Below are 19,593 nucleotides of genomic sequence, written 5' to 3'. Positions count from 1 at the left end.
TTTTTTATTCACAACTAGGATTATACAAAAGCAACTCGATTTATCATTTCAATCAAAACAAGTCATTTAATCATTGCTTTAAAACAAACTGTTGATGGGGCACCTGGGTGACTCAGTAAATATTTATCAGTAAATATACTGATAAATATTACAAAATATTAAACTTGGTTAATAGTCAAGTTTCTTTTGAAAACTGTAGGCATTTAGAACTTAGACTTCATACTGAAATAATTTCAATAAAGTTTATCAAATATTCTATACACTTGGACTGTGTGAAAAAAATCCCTTCAGTTCCTATGTTCTAAAGTTCATTTCTTACATGCCTTTTCAGAAACAAGCTTATTATTTTCCCAGTTATTCTATCCCACTCTATTAAACCATAAACTGTCAATACTTGACCATTTCTACCCATAAAAATAGTAATTTCATGTGCTTGAAATACCATCAGTTCTCAGTCTGGTCTGTCCATAAAAGTGAATTGAGTTGACAAATGTGAAGAAACAGGGTCCTATGATACATCACATTTTGGACCTGATGGGAGCCAATTCTAATAAACTACAAATTATTTTTACAGCAAAGACCTTAATTACCAGTCACCCAAATCTACCAAGCAAAAGAGGAAATCAGTGAAATGTGTGGTAAAGGGTTTGAGGAATCTTTTAGGGGTAAGTGGCAAATTAACATTTTCAGAGCTCTGGAACCTTTGCGAATGAGCACCGTTCCCTTACATCTTTAATATTGGCTGGCCTTGGGAGAATGGCCTTTGGGCTCATTTTCTCCTGCAGGAGGTCTTGCTGCCTGTCCTCTTGGCCAGGTAAGGAGGCTCGGGCACTTGCCCTGGCAGGTGACTCAGCTCCCGTGAGTCTGAGTGGCCATGGAGAGACGGTGCCCTTAGGCCTAGCGCAGTGGCCTCTGCTCTTTTAGGGACCAAATAGTGAGGGCGGCCGACCACTCGTGGGTCCAAAATCACCAAACATCTTTTGTCCTTCAAATGTGAAGCTTTCCTTTATATCTGCAAGGGTTGAGGGCCTAGAGATCCCAGCCCTGGGCCTGTTTGCAGACTTAGCAGAGCCTCGGGGCCAACCCTTGCGAGAAGTAGCTGGCCTTAGGATTAAACCGTGCTGGTGCTTAGTGTTCTGAATGAGTCTCTAATACGTTTTTTAAAATACATCCAATTAGTATCAACTTGCGGAGGTAGAGAAATAAAAACTATGTAAATCATGAAGGATTTACATGGTCAAGTCCAAATCCCACTGAGTTGAGGAGACGGACTTCAGAAAGTCAAGTAACTTGCCCAAGATAAGACCTTTGGCTTGTTCATTCAGTAAATACTTATCAGGTACCCATTATATTCCAGCTGGTGTGCCAGTCACAAAGCCAGGAGTCAAATCTAGTATTTTGTTTCCCACTGCTCTTTTCTCTAAATTTTATGGTGACTGTTTATCTCAGGTATTTTGGGTGTCTTTCTCCAGAAGGCCACTAATGTATCTGCTTAACCTTGTGATTGTTCCATATAAAAGCTCATGACCCTTCTCTCAAAAATGCTTATTTTTTTACTTGGGAGGAAAAAGCTTTGGATAGAGGTCTCAAAGTTCTTTCAACCCCACCTTTCAGGTCCAAATGGAAATAAGAGTACCCACCTTTCACGTTGTTCTGAGGACTAGAACTGGTAGGACCAGTTCAGCACTAGGCAAAGCACCCAGTGTCCAATGAGCCATCCGATGCTGTACCTGCTCTGCCAAGATCCAGGGCGAGGTGGTCAGTGGTGGTGCCATGCCGGTGGAGATGACAAAGCACAGAAGAGGCCTGAACACAGCTAGGCAGGACAGGAGGACATATGGGAAGATCCGATACCTGACCCGAACCTAAGCCCACCTCTGGGCCCAGCCAGGAGGATGAGGTGAGGCAGAGCAGCCGAAATGCACAAAAACCTAAGACCCAGAGCAAACAGTTACCAAAACAAGTTTCTTCCTTGGGAAAAATGGATCTTCTAAAGTCACAGGCTTGCTTTTGAACATTTTTTATTCACAACTAGGATTATGCAAAAGCAACTCGATTTATCATTTCAATCAAAACAAGTCATTTAATCATTGCTTTAAAACAAACTGTTGATGGGGCACCTAGGTGGCTCAGTGAAGCGTCCGACCTCAGCTTGTTGTGATTTTGTGGTTCATGAGTTTGAGCTCCCCGTTAGGCTCTGTGCGGACAGCTTGGAGCCTGGAGCCTGCTTCCTGCTTCGGAGTCTGTGTCTCCCTCTCTCTCTGCCCCTCCCTTGCTCATGCTCTGTCTCTCCCAAAAATAAACATTAAAAAAATTATTAAAAAAATAAACTGTGGAAAATAATATGCAGCTGACAATGTTGGGGTTAGGGGTGCCCAAACCCTGCACAGTCGAAAATCCAAATACAACTTTTTACCCACAGAAACTTAACTACTAATAGCCTACTCTTTACCAGAAGCCTTATTGATAACAGTTAATACATATCTTGCATGTTTAATGTATTATATACTACGCTCATTATAAAGTAAGCTAAAGAAAATGCTATTAAGAAAGCTACAAGGAAGAGAAAATACATTATATCAAAAAACCGTGTGTAAATGGACCAGCGCAGTTCAGATCTGTGTTCAAGGGTCAACTGTACACAATGAGCACACACTTCATACTTGAGTCATGTTCTTCCTCTTTAACCTCTGCTCTTCTTTTTCTGGAGGGCTCACCTCCTAAACAGATACGAGATAAGATGTAAAATTCAGTATCAACTATTTCTAGAAATTTTGTCCAAAGTAGTTCTCAGCTATCATCAACAAAATACTAGCAAACTGGATTCAGCAAACTGAATCCAAAAATACATTTAAAAAATAGGGACACCTGGGTGGCTCGGTCGGTTAAGCATCTGACTTCAGCTCAGATCATGATCTCGCAGTCTGTGAGTTAGAGCCCACGTTGGGCTGTGTGCTGACAGCTCAGAGTCCAGAGCTTGCTTTGGATTCTGTGTCTCCCTCTCTGTCCTTCCCCAGCTCACATTCTGTCTCTCAAAAATAAACAAACATTGGAGCGCCTGGGTGGCTCAGTCGGTTAAATGCCTGACTTCAGCTCAGGTCCCCAAATCAGGCTCTGTGCTAATAGCTCAGAGCCTAGAGCCTGCTTCACATTCTGTGTCTCCCTCTCTCTCTGTTCCTCCCCTGCTCACACTCTGTCTCTCTCTCTCTCTCAAAAATAAAGATTAAAATAAATATTTTAAAAAATTTTAATAAAAATAAAAAATAAAATCATTCACTAAACCATGACCAAGTGGGATTTATTCCTGGGTTGCAAGGGTGGTATGCTGCAGTATTTGCAATTTAATATAGCACGTCAATAAGAGAAAGGATAAGAATCATATGATCATTTCAATAGATGCAGAAAAAGCATCTGACAAAGTACAACATCCATTCATGGTAAAAGCCTTCAATAAAATGGGTTTAGAGGGAACATACCTCAATATAATAAAGGCCATCTATGAAAAACCTACAGCTAACATCATCCTTAATGGGGAAAAACTGAGCGCCTTTCCTCTAAGGTCAGGAACAAGACAAAGATGTCCACTCTCACCACTTTTATTTAACACAGTACTCTAAGTCCTAGCCATAGTAATTAGACAACATAAAGAAATAAAAGGCAACCAAATCAGGAAGAGGTGAATGTTTCACTATTTGCAGATGACACGAAATTGTATATAGAAAACCCAAGGGACGTCTGGGTGGCTTTGTCGTTTGATTGTCCAACTTCGTCTCAGGTCATGATCTCACAGATTGTGAGTCTGAGCCCCGCAACGGGCTCACTGCTGTCAGCGCAGAGCCCGCTTTGGATCCTCTGTCCCCCTCTTTTGCTGCCCCTCCCCAATGTACACTCTCTCTCAAAACTAAATAAACATTACAAAACCTGAAAGACTCCACCAAAAAACTACTAGAACTGATACATGAGTTCAGCAATGTCACAGGATACAAAATCAATGTACAGAAATCTGTTGCGTTTCTAAACGCAATAATGAAGCCGGAGAAAGATTAAAACAACCCCATTTACAATTGTACTCAAAATAATGGGATACCTAAGAATAAACCTGACCAAACAGGTGAATGACCTATACTCTAAAAACTATAAAACAAGGATGAAAGAAAGAGAACACAAAGGGAAAGACATTTCATGCTCCTATACTGGAAGAAGAAATACTGTTAAAATGTCTATACCACCCAAAGCAATCTAAATATTTAATGCAATCTCTATCAAAATACCAACAGCATTTTTCACAGAACCAGAACAATCGTAAAAGTGTATGGAGCCACAAAGGACCCAGAAGCCAAAGCAATCTTGAAAAAGAAAAACAAATCTGGAGGTATCATAATTCCAGACTTCAAGTTATATAGCTGTAGTAATCAAAACAGTATGTACTGGCACAAAAATAGACACACAGATCAAAAGAACAGAATAGAAAACCCAGAGATAAACCCCTAAGTATACGGTCACTTAATCTTCAATAAGGCAGGAAAAAATGCCCAGTGGAAAAAAGTCTCTTCAAAAAATGGTGTTGGGAAAACTGAATAGCCACATGCAAAAGAATGAAATTGGACCACCTTCTCACACCATACACAAAAGTGAATTCAAAACGGATTAAAGACCTAAATATGAGACCTGAAACCATAAAAATCCTGGAAGACAGCACAGGCAGTAATTTCTCTGACATCCACCACAGCAACTTTTTTCTAGATAGGTCCTCTGAGGCCAGAGAAACAACAGCAAAATAAACTATTGGGTCTACATCAAAATAAAAAAAGCTTCACAATGAAGGAAACAACAAAACAAAAAGGCAAACTACAGAATGGGAGATGATATTTGCAAATAACACATCTGATAAAGAGTATCCAAAATATATAAAGAATTTATAAAATTGAATACCAAAAAACCCAAAAAATCCAATTAAAAATGGGCAGAGGACATGAACAGACTTTTCTCCAAAGGAGACCTACAGATGGCCAACAGACATGAAAAGATACTCATCATCATTAATCATCAGGGAAATGCAAATCAAAAGGACTATGAGATATCACCTCATACCTGTAGAATGACTAAAATCAGAAACATAAAAAACAAGTTCTGGCAAGGATGTGGACAAAAAGGAACCCTCTTGCACTGTGGATGGGATTGCAAACTGGTGCAGCCACTGTGGAAAACAATACAGAGGTTCCTCAAAAAGTTAAGAACAGAATTACCCTATGATCCAGCAATTGCACTACTGGGTATTTACCCCAAGAATACAAAAACAGTAATTCAAAGGGATACATGCATCCTGATGTTTATAGCAGTATTACATACAATAGCCAAGATAGTGAAGCAGCCCCCCAAGTGTTCATCGCTAGAAGAATGGATAAAGAAGATGTGGTATATACAATGGAATATTATTCAGCATAAAAATGAATGAAATCTTGCCATTTGCAATGTCATGGACGGAGCTAGAGAGTATAATGCTAAGTGAAACAAATCAGAGAGAGATAAACACCGTATTTCACTCGTGTAAAACTTAAGAAACAAATGAACAAAGGGGGTGGAGGGGGGGAAAGAAACCAAGAAACAGATTCTTAACTCTGGAGAACAAACTGAGGGGAGGTGGGGAGGTGGGTGATGGGGATTAAGGAGGGCACTCACTGTGATGAGCCCTGGATATCACACGGAAGTGTTGAATCACTGTATTGTACATCTGAAACTAACGTAACACTGTATGTTAACTAACTGGAATTAAGATAAAAATTTCCCAAAAAAGTAGTCTTGAGCTGATGGGGGAGCCAGTCCTTCATATTAGAAGGTGACCGCCCAGCAGCGACCCATCTCCACAGACACTGTCTCCAGCTGGTCAGGCCATACGAACCCCGGGCTGCCCCCGGGCAGTGGTCAGGGCAGGAGGGACACTCCCTCCTCACTCTGTACTGACATTCCAATCACACTACTTGAAATATGTTTTCCTGCTTCCTCAATATTTCACTTTCCCTATCTAAAAGTATTTTAAAGCCTATGGATTTTTAAAAATGACTGCTTGCATTTTATGTGCTTTCTCAGTATGCTTTTAAAGTTTTAAATCTATTTTTTACATGAAAAACGAATGCTTCCCTTGGACAGGTGACCAGCGCTTAACTGACATGCTCAACATTTGTGTTACTGAAATGTTTACTCCCACCTGTGACTCCAGACCCGGAGTGAAGCATGTTAAGTGTTCAGAAAACAGTGAATTAATTAATATGACATATGGGCAGGGGCACCTGACTGGCTCAGTCGTTTAAGCGTCCGACTTCAGCTCAGGTCATGATCTCACCGTTCATGAGTTTAAGGCCCATATTGGGCTTTGTGCTGACAGCTCAGAGCCTGGAGCCTGCTTCAGATTCTGTGTCTCCCTCGCTTTCTGCCCCTCCCCCACTCACGTTCTGTCTCTCCTTCAAAAATAAACATTAAAAAAAAATTTTTTTTAATATGGCATATGGGCAATAATTCCCATTTTGCCCTTATATATTTACTTGGTAAATATGATTCCCTTGTATATTTAAGACTGAAATTTTATTTGCACTTAGAAAAGGAAATAATTAAAGGGAAAATATTTTAATAACATGGAAATGGAATAACCCTCAACTACTCATACACCCAAACAATAAGAACGCCCAGTTACCACGATGAACATGATGGACGTCTTGCTCCACCACACAGAGCTATCGGTCCCTCTCCCACTGAGTGTGGTGGCGACTCAGGGCCCCACACATTTCCTCACAGGCCTTTCTACCTACCTAGAACGCCCGCCTGGTCAGTGTGTCCCATAAGCTAACACTTTCTTCACCACCAGTGAGGGATCTTCTTCTCTGAGCAGTCTTCCAACATGCACCTGATCACAGGGGTCAGACCCTCCTCTGGGTCACTCCTGGTCCTGTCACTACATTAATCTCCCAGAGTCTCAGTGAAGTATACAAACATCTGTCTGTGCCCTAGGGCTGTGAGCAAATTTTTAGTCCAGGAGTTGGCTCCTGGGTTCAGGACAAACCCCCTTAGAATTGAACAAATTTGGTTCTATCTCATCACTGGTGACCTTCCTTGCTCTCAGTAATCTTTGAGCCTTTTCTTCTTCTGATCCCCATCACTGTCTGAAAAACAGATTCTAGCTCATTCCTCTGAAAGTAAAGGAACTCGAACTCCAGACGTGGGAATGAACTTCAAAGATGAAGACCTGTTTATTCCTGAGCTTTTCTTCTGAATATTGTTGCTTCCCACTTACATTTTCCCTTGAAGAGCCAACAACATTTTTAAAGTTTTGATGAGAAAAAGTGTATATAACTTGCAGACATGCTGAAATGACAGATATGAGAAGTTTTGTTTTCAGATTCATCACTTTTAAACACCCAAGAGGTTTTATGATCACATTAAGAAACTACAATGTTTAAATAATGGGTCAATTATACAAGCAGCAAACTCTTTATTACACATTTTCCCTCCATAAGAACAAGAATTATTTAATTGATTTTTTTTATTTTGGGGGTGCCTTACCTTCCCAGCTAAGCTTTTCTGTGGGAAAGTGACCCTAACAAACACAAAATAAAAACAAAAGGCCTTTGTACCGTTGTCCTAAGTAAGTAACAGCAGGAGAGAGAGTAAAAGGCCATCAGTCTCTGTGGCCCTCAGATGAGGAAATGTTACCTCCATGCCCAGCTTACCTCAAAGGTCCCCTTGGTTATGGTTTTTCACAGCTTTGATGCCTTCCTCTTCCTCATGGACACTATTGGGGTCCTGGTAGGGGACACCCAGCCCCTGCTGGTTCTGCCCCTCCCACAGATGGACTGTCTGCTGAGTAGAAGCCCTCAAACGTTCCTTTTTCTGTAAAGAAGCAAATCAACCATTTAACTTAAAAATATGAACTACCTCTGTGCTCACTTGAACCTACATTTACTACAATTCTTGTCTTTAGAATATAGTTGTCTCCATTCCACACCTGTTACCACACAGCGATCACTCTCTTTAGTTCTAAGGCATGAAGGTAACACAGGGTGAAGAGGCCGAGGGCTCTCTCACACCAGCGGCCGATCAGAACTGGCACAGGCACGGCCCTGGAAGCTGCAGCGTCCCGTTGTGCTGCCCGTCAGTCAGAGTCTGGAGAGCAGCAACCAGCCTGAAGAACCTCATCCTTGCCCAGTGGACGCCTGAGGGCGGCCGTTTCTGTTAATCCCTGAGACAGACAACCCAACTTGCTCAGGCTCCATCAAACTACAACGGTGCTCAGATATTCCTGTCAGGGCCCCTCACCCCAGAGAGCTCCCCGTCGCTCCTGATGACAGGATGGGGAAGTGCTGGCAGGGGAGGGTCCCTGAGCCCCAAAGTAGAACTTTCACACCCTTCGCACCCTTCTCTGCCTGGCGAGCCACACACTGGTGTTCACAAGACAGAGCCTAGTTGAGTGAGTCAGGAATGTCCTTTTGACCTTCCCAGCACTTCATATCTCACAAAGTTTTATGACAACCTGTCATAAAACCTGTCAGATTTCTCCCTGAAATCTCATGAACTGGAGAGAGAACACCTGAGTGTCTGATTTGCTACATCTCACCAGAAGCCACTGATATTACTAGGGTTAACCACACACTTAGGTTTAAGTTGCCTCCCTGATAACTATAAGAAATAAAATGGTTGTGGCAATACAAAATTGTGAATTAATATTCTGGAGAGTAAGCCTGTAATACCCCCCAAAAAAATCCCAGCATAGAGCTTAGCAAACGTACCTTAATCATTTCAGTGCGCTGGCACTCAGGATCACAACCAGCCATTGGTAAGATTCTAATCTTCTGCGTCCTTGAGCATCTATTAGCAAGCAGCAGGGTCATCTTTCTATGTGTGACACTGTCTGTAGAGTGAGGTCTGCTGGGAGATGGACAAGAATGCCCCACTGTTGACTAAGAACATCGCAGGTGATCAAACCGAGAGCACAAACAGCTGTGACGATGACCCCTTCCCCTTTAGCAGATGAAGGACACTGGGCCTCGGGTCCTGGCGCTCTGAGGCTTCCTCCTTCTCTTGTTCCTCCCTCTGTCCCTTCTCCCCGGGGGGATGCCGAGGGGCTGAAGCACCAAGTGGAGAAAAAAGGAGAGCAGGCAGCAGGGTCAAGGGCTTTTACAAAGAAATCCCTGAGGACAAGCAGAAAGAGAAGGGATATGAAATCTCAGGTCTGTGAGGGTGGTGCAGAGGCCACAAGTCCTGACTCAAGAACTAAAAGTCCCTTTATCTGAAATACAATTAGAAGGAAGGGCAAGGCAAGGAGGCCTCACGATAGCCCAGAGGACAGGAACAGCTGGTGCAGAAAACATTCCTGGCTCAAGGGAGGCAGATTGGTGGTACATCAGAAAGAAAGAATGATCCTAACTTAGGAGAGTCTCTGAGGCTGTCGAGAGATGGGACATAAGGAGTGTGGAACACGGGGCACAACGGGGAAAAAAGCACGCTGTAGAATTGTTTGTCTTTTACACCACTGGAGAAAAGCTCATTAAGAGGTTGGATCCGAACAACGTTTATTATGCCGGGTCTCCACACTGCATGCCATCTAATGTATCATTTGACTTAACTGACACACCATTCTGTGAAGTAGATATTATCTCCAATTTACAGATAAGGACACTAAAAATTAGTGAGATCGAGACTCTTCTTCAAGCTTGCACAGAAGTCAGACACTGTTAATGTCTAAACCTCAGTGCTGTTAATCTTTAAAACAGAGCAAAAGATTTGAGTATAATTTACATATCATAAAATTCACTCATTTTAATACACAAGTAAATAACTTTTTAGAAAAAAATTGTTTGTTTTTTAGAGAGAGCGGAAGCGTGCGCGCGCGCGAGACAGAGACAGAGAGAAAGAGAGACAGAGACAGAGACAGCGCGAGCAAGCGGGGGAGGGGCAGAGAGAGAGGGAGACACACAATCTGAAGCAGGCTCCAGCCTCTAAGCTGAGCCCAATGGGGGACGGGGCGGGGCGCTGGAAGCCATGAACCCCGAACCCCGAACCCCGAGATCATGACCTGAGCCGAAGTCGGTGCTTAACCAACTGAGGCACCCAGGCACCGCGTAAACGACTTTTTAAATTACAAATGGTAGAGGGGCGCCTGGGTGGCTCAGTCGGTTAAGCGGCCGACTTCGGCTCAGGTCGTGATTTCGTACTCCGTGAGTTCGAGCCCCGCGTCAGGCTCTGTGCTGACAGCTCAGAGCCTGGAGCCTGTTTCAGATTCTGTGTCTCCCTCTCTCTCTGACCCTCCCCTGTTCATGCTCTGTCTCTCTCTGTCTCAAAAATAAATAAACGTTAAAAAAAAATTTTTTTTAAAAATAAATTACAACTGGTGTAACCATTACAACAATCCGATTTTAGGACATTTCCGTGACCCCAAGAAAGAAATCCTGTGAGCACTGTTCATCTGTTAAGTGCCCCACTTCAAGGAGAGCTGCAAGACAGACAACAGCACTATGACCTTCAGAGGCAAGGTGCGCGAAGGAGCGGAGGAGGAAAAGCGCCCAACAAGGCAGCCGCAGCACAGGGGTGTAGCGCCTATCCGCTTGGGATCAGGCCGCAGCCTGTCCAGCCCCTCCCCCGCCTCTGCCGCGTGCATACGCCAACGACACGCTCACAATCGGCCCGCCTCCCAGCTGTGTTCCTCTCACGGGAAAGGGCACTGACCGGCGGAGCTGCGTAGACCAGTCCTCTAGGCCTCCTACCGGGTGCACTGACCAAGGTGAATTCATTCACTGGTCTCCCGGCTTACATACTGGTCTCGTGGTGGTTTCGATAGCATGAACTGGCTCCCTGAGAAACAGCAACTTGTAGCAAAAGTGAAAAACAGCATGGGAACCGAACACGTCCCCTGGTGAGCTGCACCCCGAAATTATGTCAGTCAGGGCTGAGTCAGGCCTTCTGCACGGCCTCTCGGCCTGGCTGCTCTTTAACAGCCAGTACCAACACATCAGTATGAAGGTTACCTGAAGGTGAGCTTGGCTTTGAAGACGGCTTGTCCCTGTAGACCTGTGTCTTCTCGAACGAACAGGTGGTTGTAATTGCCCTGCAGGGGGGCCTTGTAGACATCAAACACTTCATTGCCCAGATGCAGGGAAAGGCTGGAAAGGAGACACCGGTCAGTGCTGGGGTGGACATGTTAACGAATCCTACAATTCCCATTCTCCCCATAGGCTTTACTTAAAATGCTGTGCAACTGTGCACTGAGCTCCTGAGAAAAACAGAGATGCCGTAAATAACTCATGCCCTTTTATTTTTTTTTATTTTTTTTTAATGTTTTTATTTATTTTTGAGACATAGAGAATCAGAGCATGAGCAGGGGAGGGGCAGAGAGAGAGGGAGACACAGAATCTGAAGCAGGCTCCAGGCTCTGAGCTGTCAGCACAGAGCCCAACGTGGGGCTCGAACTCACGGACTATGAGATCATGACCTGAGACAAAGCCGGATGCATAACCGACTGAGCCACCCAGGCGCCCCAACTTATGCCTTTTTAAAGCAAAAGGTGGTAAAACTCCTTCTCCTTCCCATTTGAGACATAATAGTTTTGTCACTTTCCCAATCTCTACCATTTCATTAGTGAAACAGAAACATTTTTCCCAAAATACCAATTTATACTGTCCAGTAGCACCTGGCGCATGGGAGCGAGCATTGGGCGCTTACTCGGATAAGGCAGATACCATGAATCTGATCACATTTTGGGCCCATTTCTAAAGTGTCCTCCCAGAGGCCTAGATTTTGTTAATTCTTTAGTGAAAGAGGACCCCAAAGTAAGGTCCCACATGGAGAACTCCACGCCTCCCAGGCCTCCCTCCGGGTCTGTCAATGCTCTTCAGGCGTTATGGGCTCACCTTCCATCTGACCACTTGACTATCCGAGTATTGCTTTCTTTAATTTCATTTCCTTCCTCATCCCGGCGTTTCCTCCATCTTATAGTATTTTCCACCTGGTTCAAAATACAAGGGCATTACAAAACGAGTGTAACTAAACTGCATGTTCTTCATTTCCTCAAGTGACTTATAATCATGTGCCAAGAATTCGTATGTAGTGATAGAAGAAGCTTCCAAAATAGCTGATGAAGAAACACTGAAACACTCCTACTACAAATACCTAGGGATACTGGTTAAACTAACCATTTTGTTTAAATCTTTCCTAAGCTTGGGGCTCCCAGGTGGCTCAGTTGGTTAAGAGTCAGACTTCAGCTCAGGTCATGATCTTGTGGTTTGTGGGTTCAAGCCCCATGTTGGGCTCTGTGCAGACAAGCTCAGAGCCTGGAGCCGGCTTCAGATTCTGTGTCTCCCTCTCTCTCTGCCCTCCCCTGCTTGTGCTCTCTCTCTCTCTCTCTCGAAAATAAAAATAAAAAATTTTTTTAATCTTTCCTAAGCTCTAGTTTATAACAGTGGAGGTAAAAGCCAAGGACAATGCAGGACGGAGGTATTACCAGACACACCAAAAGTTCAAAGAAAGGATGAGGCTTTGAGTCTACATGAGATGGGCAGTTAACATAGAGATCTCTGCCTACTGTTAAGTCCACTTGAAGGGCTATGAACCCAGTGAAGGGAGGACTAGTAAGCCTGGCCTAGTAAGACAAGGAAGCTCTGGGCATTATGTTAAAAAAAAAAAAAAAAAAAGTAAATAAAAGAATATACACTTAAGATACTCTTAACAATTAAAACTGGAGACTTGTGCTTTGCCCTGTTTGTTTTTTGTTTTTTGGGTTTTTTTTAGTTCAAATTTGTCCTACCCATATAGTAGGGAACCCCAAATCATGAAGGTAGCATAAAAATTGGTTCTGCCTCTGGCAATAGCTCATGACGCCCTATGTGAGCAGTAGAGTGTACAGCCATCCCAGGCCTTCTCAAGAGGAAACATCTCAAGACAAGGCATCTCTTTGTACATAGTCTGAATTTCCAGAAAGAGCCTGAGAGATTTCTATTGTGGGAAGTCTACTGTAACATGTAGAGGCAGTTCCATATACCTATGTTTATACGAAATGAAGTAACTAGGGGCGCCTGGGTGGCTCAGTCAGTTGAGCATCCGACTTCAGCTCAGGTCATGATCTCACAGCTCGTGAGTTCAAGCCCCGCATCGGGCTCTGTGCTGACAGCTCAGAGCCTGGAGCCTGCTTCGGATTCTGTACCTCCCCCTCTCTCTCTGCCCCAACCCACTTGCATTCTGTCTCTGTCTCTCTCAAAAATAAATAAACATTTTTAAAAAATGAACTAACAATTTTCAAGTATTTTTATCTTTACTTCCATTGAAAAATTACAACTGCAAAAAAAAAAAAAAAAAGGTTAGAAAAGTGACAATTACAGGGACTATGAGGCTATGTAACTTCTCCCCTAGAAACATTCTGAAGAGACATTTCAGACCTTGGTCTGAACGGTTGTTTGTTGACTGAAGAGTAAACATAAAACATCATTTCATAATCTCAAGTCTCAAATCATTATCTCTGTTTTATGAAAAACTTAAAAAAAAAAAAAAGGAAACAAGTACAGAATGGTACCTTCAATTTTAACATGGTTCTATCTTCCTCATCAAGCACTTTCACACCTTCAAATTCGTCTTCATAATACTGAGGATCAAAAGGTCTAAAAATGGTTTTTTAATCTCAGGTTAGCCATATCTAGTAATGAATATTGTTAATGCTGTAAAATAATAATAATCTTTACAACATGCACCAAGGTGTTTTTAAAAAGTCACAGTAGACAAGTCACTTCATGTAAAACTTCAAGCAAGTATGCAAATTAGTGTACTTTCTTGAAATTTGATTTTAACACATCTGAAATAAAATCCAAATGTGACTAACAATTCGAAGTCTTATTTGAAGAATTACATTTTCTGAAATATAAATAACATATGGTCCATCTTTCACCATTTTTAAAGGAAAGTATCATGTTTAATTGCATAAGAGCTTACACTCACGATGCTTCATGAAAAATACCCAATACTATGTTGTTGTCCAAGATCATGGTCTTTTCTAATCACAGTGGCTTTCGCACTGAACATTTATGATTTCTCTAGCAAACTTTCTCAACCTCATTTTTCAGCTTTACACTAGTGAAAAACACCTGCATCATCCTTTCAGATGAGGAATCTCTAATTTTTATGATTAGCCAACTCATAAGAAAAAACATTTATATTCCACTTATTTTTAATTAATATCTTGAAAAAAAACTTTAATCAGTCCTCTTACTTGGATTCTATGCTGAGAAATCTGGGTAGTTTAACAAAGTACAATTCATTTCCCAAATCAGAGTTGACATTGGGGATTTCTATTTCTATTCTGCCTTCAGAAATCGGCTCTTCCTCCTGTTGGTCCTGAGGCACTCCACGTTCTTCCTAAGAGGAGAATCAGAATGTGAGAGCCTGAAGTGAAATCAGAAATGCTCTAGCTGAGGGCACCTGGATGGCTCAGTTGGTTAAGCATCCAATTTCAGCTCAGGTCATGATCTCATGGTGTGTGAGTTCAAGCCCCGTGTTGGGTTCTGTGCTGACAGCTCAGAGCCTGAAGCCTGCTTGGATTCTGTCTCCCTCTCTCTCTCTGCCCCTCCCCCTCTTGCGCGTGTGCGTGCGTGCTCTCTCTCTCTCTCTCTGTCTCTCTCAAAAATAAATGTTAAAAGAATTTTATAAAAAAAATAGAAAGAAATGCTCCGGCTCTCCCATACTAGGCAGACACAGGTGTGACAGGAAGTAAATTCAGGCACCACTTTAGGAATAAAGTAGTCAGTAACCCCTCCAGGTCTCTCCCTAAAATTTCACCCTCTCCGCCAACAATACCACCATCAGAAACAAGACCTGTAAGCTGCATTACCAGAAAAAAATACTTATTTTGTTGGCATATCTAGTTTGCATAAGACATTAAACAAAAGAACTGTGAAATTGTACAACCCCTCAGTACTATGTAACTATTAAAATCAGAGAAGAGGGCACCTGGGTGGCTTATAAGCATCTGACTTTGGCTCAAGTCATGACCTCACGGTTTGTGAGTTCAAGTCCCACTACAGGTGAGTTCGTACCCTGTTTCTCTCTTCCTCTCTCTGCCCCTCATGGGATTCTCTCTCTCTCCTTCTCTCGAAAGAAAGAAAGAAAGAAAGAAAGAAAGAAAGAAAGAAAGAAAGAAAGAAAGAAAGAAAGAAAATCAGAGAAGTCAAATAGCACATGCTTTTTGGCACAGATTTGGGTTCAGAAAAACTTAAGCCAAAGGTTTTCAAATTATGAGTTTTCAGAGTTTAGCCCCTAAAGTTTAGCATCAACCTCTTCTGAGCAGTTCCTTCGGTGCCTTCTAATATCCACAAATTCCCAACACAGCTGAGAAAGTCACCCATTTATCAGATGTTTCAGACTGCTACTCAATTATCAATGTCCTCTCCCCATAGGAGTCAGACCCGTCAGGCTTTGAATCTTGTTTAACTTTCAACACTGGAACCTGTTGAGGTTACTGAGTGTACTTACATGAGGCTGCCCTGGAATGGAATTTTCATTGTCCCCATCGCTGTCTGAAGAAATGTCACCTATGTCTCCAAACAGATCCATGGTCCTACTATAACCTTCAGTGTTGGGAGAAAATGTACAGCATTAATTTCTCTGACTGAAGTTTTTCACACAGCTCTTAGCCCATCACTTTGACGTTTTCCCAAGATTCATAAACCAAATCTCCTCTCCACTCAACCAACCTCAGACTGGCTCCCTGAGCCTAGCCCTCAGGAGCCCGTCAAGTGTCTCTGGATAGGGAGGGTGGCCAAGTTGGTTGGTGGAAGGCAAAGCTGCTGTGACAGCCAGCTTTCAAGATACTTTCTGGTGGTTCCTGCCTCTGGTATTCCTGCCCTTGCATAGTCTCCTCCAACACGTATCATGGCTGGTCTATCCGATCGATAGAATACAACCTCACTTCCAAGGCTAGGGCACAACATTGTGGCTTTTCTGCCTTGCTCTTTCTCTCCTGCTCTAGGTCACCCGCTCTAGGGGAAGCCAGCTGCCATGAAGACACTCAAGCTGCTACAGAGAGGCTCACGTGGCAACAAATTGAGGCCTCCTGCCAACAGCACAAGAATGAACCATGTTGGAAACAGATCCTTCAGTTCCAGGCAAGCCTTTAGATAGTGTGTTCTCAGCCAATGTCTTGATTGCAACCTCATCACAGACCCTGAGCCACAACGACCCTGCTAAACCAATCGTGACCCTCAGAAATGGTGAAATATTAAATGTTCATTATTTTAATCTGGCCTTCCCAGGGGATGGAGTTGGAGAAGGTGAGGAATGGTATGCAGGTAACACAAGGTATGTCTAATCCAACACTCATCTCCCTAAGCCTTTGGATTCCCTCCACATAACGCCAGGGAAGCTTTATTGCAAGTAGGTCACCAGTGAGTTTGTTTTAGTTAACCAACCAGCTACAGAGCCGTGTCTCGCTATATGCTATATGCGCTAACACATCAAATCCAGAGTACCTAAGTGTACCCAAACCAGTTTGGCCCATGCTAGTGTTATAGTCTGTCCTTCATCTCACATTCTTAGAATACACTTCCACACATATTCCCTAGGCTTCTCCCTGTATCAGCAAAATCTTGCCGTTCTTTTGGGAAGCTAGTTCTTCCTCATTTGGGAGTTCGTGCTTTGTTCGTCAGAGTCTCAGGAGGTCGTAGTGCTGGGTCTGCTGGTAACAAGTGGGTCAGACAGCATGCAAAGGGTGAGCCTTGAGGAGAATACAAACTGCCCCAGGTGACATTATTACAACATTTTCAAGCAAGGAAAGATCAGTTTCTTCAGACCTAGGGAAGCAAACTTCTCACAAGCAAGGGAGTCTCAGAGTGACTAGGAAATCGAGCTTTTCAGCTTCATCCAAACCACCCCGCTCCTAGTTTCTTTCTCTATCCAATGTCCTTTCACATGAGAGATATCAAGAAGCTGTGGATTCAATTAATGTTTTAATTCTGCAATTGCACAATTAAATGTTGTCGAACATCCTGCTACCTCGGCCTTCTGATTATGAGATAGAAGATTCTTTTAGGGCTGTAATGAACTCACTGGTTCTCTGACCATGACCTGAGCTGAATATTTAAAGACCTAAGCTTGTAATTTTCTTCTGTAAGTCCTCCAGAGCACTCAGAAGCATCCATGCCACACCACAGTCCAAATAATCATCACTACTGCCTAACAAAGTGTAGCAGCCATTAAAGCCCTCAAACATAGAGGAGATAATCTGATTCATCATGCCACCACACCATGGATTACCAGCAATCCCATTGCCTGTCGGTGAGAAGCTCAGACCTGCATTTAAACCCAAACTAACCTACCAATCGCCTCTTTGAGGATTTGTTTCCTGGACTACCCGGTCAGGTCCAAGTGGGGCAAGAGAAAACACACCAGTTATCCATACAGAATTTTTTAAAAATTGTACTGAGGCGTCTGGGTGGTTCAGTCGGTTGAGCGTCCAACTTCAGCTCAGGTCATGATCTCATAGTTCATGAGTTCGGGCCCCGCATCGGGCTCTGTGCTAACAGCTCAGAGCCGAAGACTGCTTCAGATTGTGCCCTCATCTCTCTCTGCCTCTCCCCTGCTTGCTGTCTTCCTCAAAAATAAACATTAAAAAATTTTTTTTAAATTGTACTTAGGTTAGCACTTTTGGAAATGAGGGAACAGAGAAGAGGTGAAATTATTAAACTTAAAAACTTAAACAGTATGGAGCTGAAACTCATACCTGAGGAAGAAAAGTGTCCAGCTGGCACTAATGCCTCTGGGAGGGGCAGATACAATAAAGCTGGCTCTCCAAGTGTTGGTAAAGCTGCAAATTGGACAGAGCTGCTGTGGGAAGGAACTGCCTCTGCTGAGACTGAAGTGTTTGTGGGCCTCTTAGGAAAGCTGCAACTTGACAGGAAGCCTCTAGAAAATTCCATAAACAAACAGGAAGGAGCAATCTCTTATTTGTTATCCAGTCTTCCAGTCTCCCTCCAGCGCCCCCTAACAGGGGGCAACTGGCAAAGATGAAATGTGATTACAGAAACTTGGCCCCAGCATCACTGAGCTTGCAAGATAAGAGCATAATAATGGACACACATGCCTACTAGTTTAAAATAAAAAAAAGTAGGGGCGCCTGAGGGGCTCAGTCCATTTAGCGTCTGACACTTGGTTTTGGCTCAGGCTGTGATCTTGCGGTTCATGCGATTAAGCCCCATGTTGGGCTCTGTGCTGACAGCTTGGATCCTGCCTGGGATTCTCTTCCCCTCTTTCTGCCCCTCCCCTGCTCACTTGTTCTCTCAAATAAGTAACTTAAAAAAAAAAAAAAAACAGGCATACGAGTTTCAACTTGATAAGACAAGAAACAGCACGAGACTGAAGGTTTTGGTGTTAGGAAAGTGGCACAATGGTGATTTAGGACCTTCTCTTTCAATGTCACTTTTCTATGGTCTGATTTCGGGATAAGTCTCCCACAGCCACCACGCCCAGATTGTACCAACAGCACGAGAAGTAGGGTGGAATCCATTCATAAGTGAAAGATCAGTGTATGTAGAACACCACAGAAAAGACATATGTGCGTGCTAAATTTAAAACATACCTGCAAATTCCTTGCCATTCCATCGACTCAAATTTCCCTCCGATTAGTGACTCACTTGTAATGAACAGAATGTGTTGGACTTCAATGTGACTTTCCATGCTAGCCACAAAATCTAAAAAAGGTAATACAGCTTGTCCCTGGTTCCCTCTCTTGGGTGCTTGTCTTTGGATCCCAAGCATCATGCTGTGACAAACGAGGGCCAGGACAGGGATGCAACAAGTGACACATTCACCGTGGGTGAAATAAGGGTGCCAGAATCTCAGTCATCAAGTTAAACTGCAGCACAATATTTTTAAAACTCCGTGTGAAAAACCCATGAAAATATTAAAATTTTAAGTAAAGCGAGGATCCATCCAGCTCTGTACTTGTGCGACTTGTTTCACTTGCCTTACCCTAATTCCAGTCATCAGATGCTGTTTACAAAAATGATATCTTGTTCATCATGGATTTTTGCATTAGTTCCAATTTTTTTAAATGTTGTATCACGATATTATTTACCTTGATTACTATAGTGGGCTGAACAGGGATCCCCCCCCAATCCCCACAAAGTTCATATCTACCCAGAACTTCCCAATGTGAGTTTATGTGGCAATAGGGTCTTTGCAGATATAGTTAGTTAGGATGAAGTCCACTGACTTGGGGTTGGTCCTAAACCCACTGACTGGTATCCTTATAAGGAGAGGAAGACCTGGACACATACAGAGACACAGAACAAACACAAGGGGAAATGTGCCATGTGAAGACCAAGGAAAGACTGCAGTTACACTGCCAAATGCCAGGGACTGCCAGGAGCCCCCAGAAGCTGGGACAAAGGAAGGAAGATTCTTCCCTAGAGCCTTTAGATGGAGGCTGGCCCTGTCAATATTTTGACTTAGGATTTCTAGGCTCCAGAACTGTAAAAGAACACATTTTTGCAGTTTTAAGCTACCCAGTTTGTGGTACTCTGTTAGAGAAGCCCACAAACTCGAACAATCACAGAGGCTCTTTCCGTGCCT

The 19,593-nt window shown here is 43.1% G+C and overlaps 1 protein-coding gene across 1 annotated transcript; it reads right to left on the bottom strand.

Moving 5' to 3' along the window:
• Window positions 1-181: 181 nt before the first annotated feature.
• On the bottom strand, window positions 182-19,554 carry LOC113601814 (RNA polymerase-associated protein LEO1-like). The gene is made up of 9 exons (XM_053224008.1): window positions 17,744-19,554; window positions 15,499-15,593; window positions 14,240-14,385; window positions 13,550-13,634; window positions 11,895-11,989; window positions 11,013-11,147; window positions 8,778-8,913; window positions 7,722-7,881; window positions 182-2,720 (listed from the first exon to the last, which is right to left on the bottom strand). The coding sequence occupies exons 1-8, from the start codon at window positions 17,937-17,939 to the stop codon at window positions 7,723-7,725; spliced, it is 1,047 nt and encodes a 348-aa protein (XP_053079983.1). The 5' UTR covers window positions 17,940-19,554; the 3' UTR covers window positions 182-2,720; window position 7,722.
• Between the last annotated feature and the right edge of the window lie 39 nt (window positions 19,555-19,593).

Source organism: Acinonyx jubatus, chromosome B3 (assembly GCF_027475565.1).
Source record: "Acinonyx jubatus isolate Ajub_Pintada_27869175 chromosome B3, VMU_Ajub_asm_v1.0, whole genome shotgun sequence".
Classification (NCBI taxonomy): domain Eukaryota; kingdom Metazoa; phylum Chordata; class Mammalia; order Carnivora; family Felidae; genus Acinonyx; species Acinonyx jubatus.
Note: the sequence above shows the minus strand (reverse complement) of the source record. Positions and strands in the feature narration are given on the sequence as shown.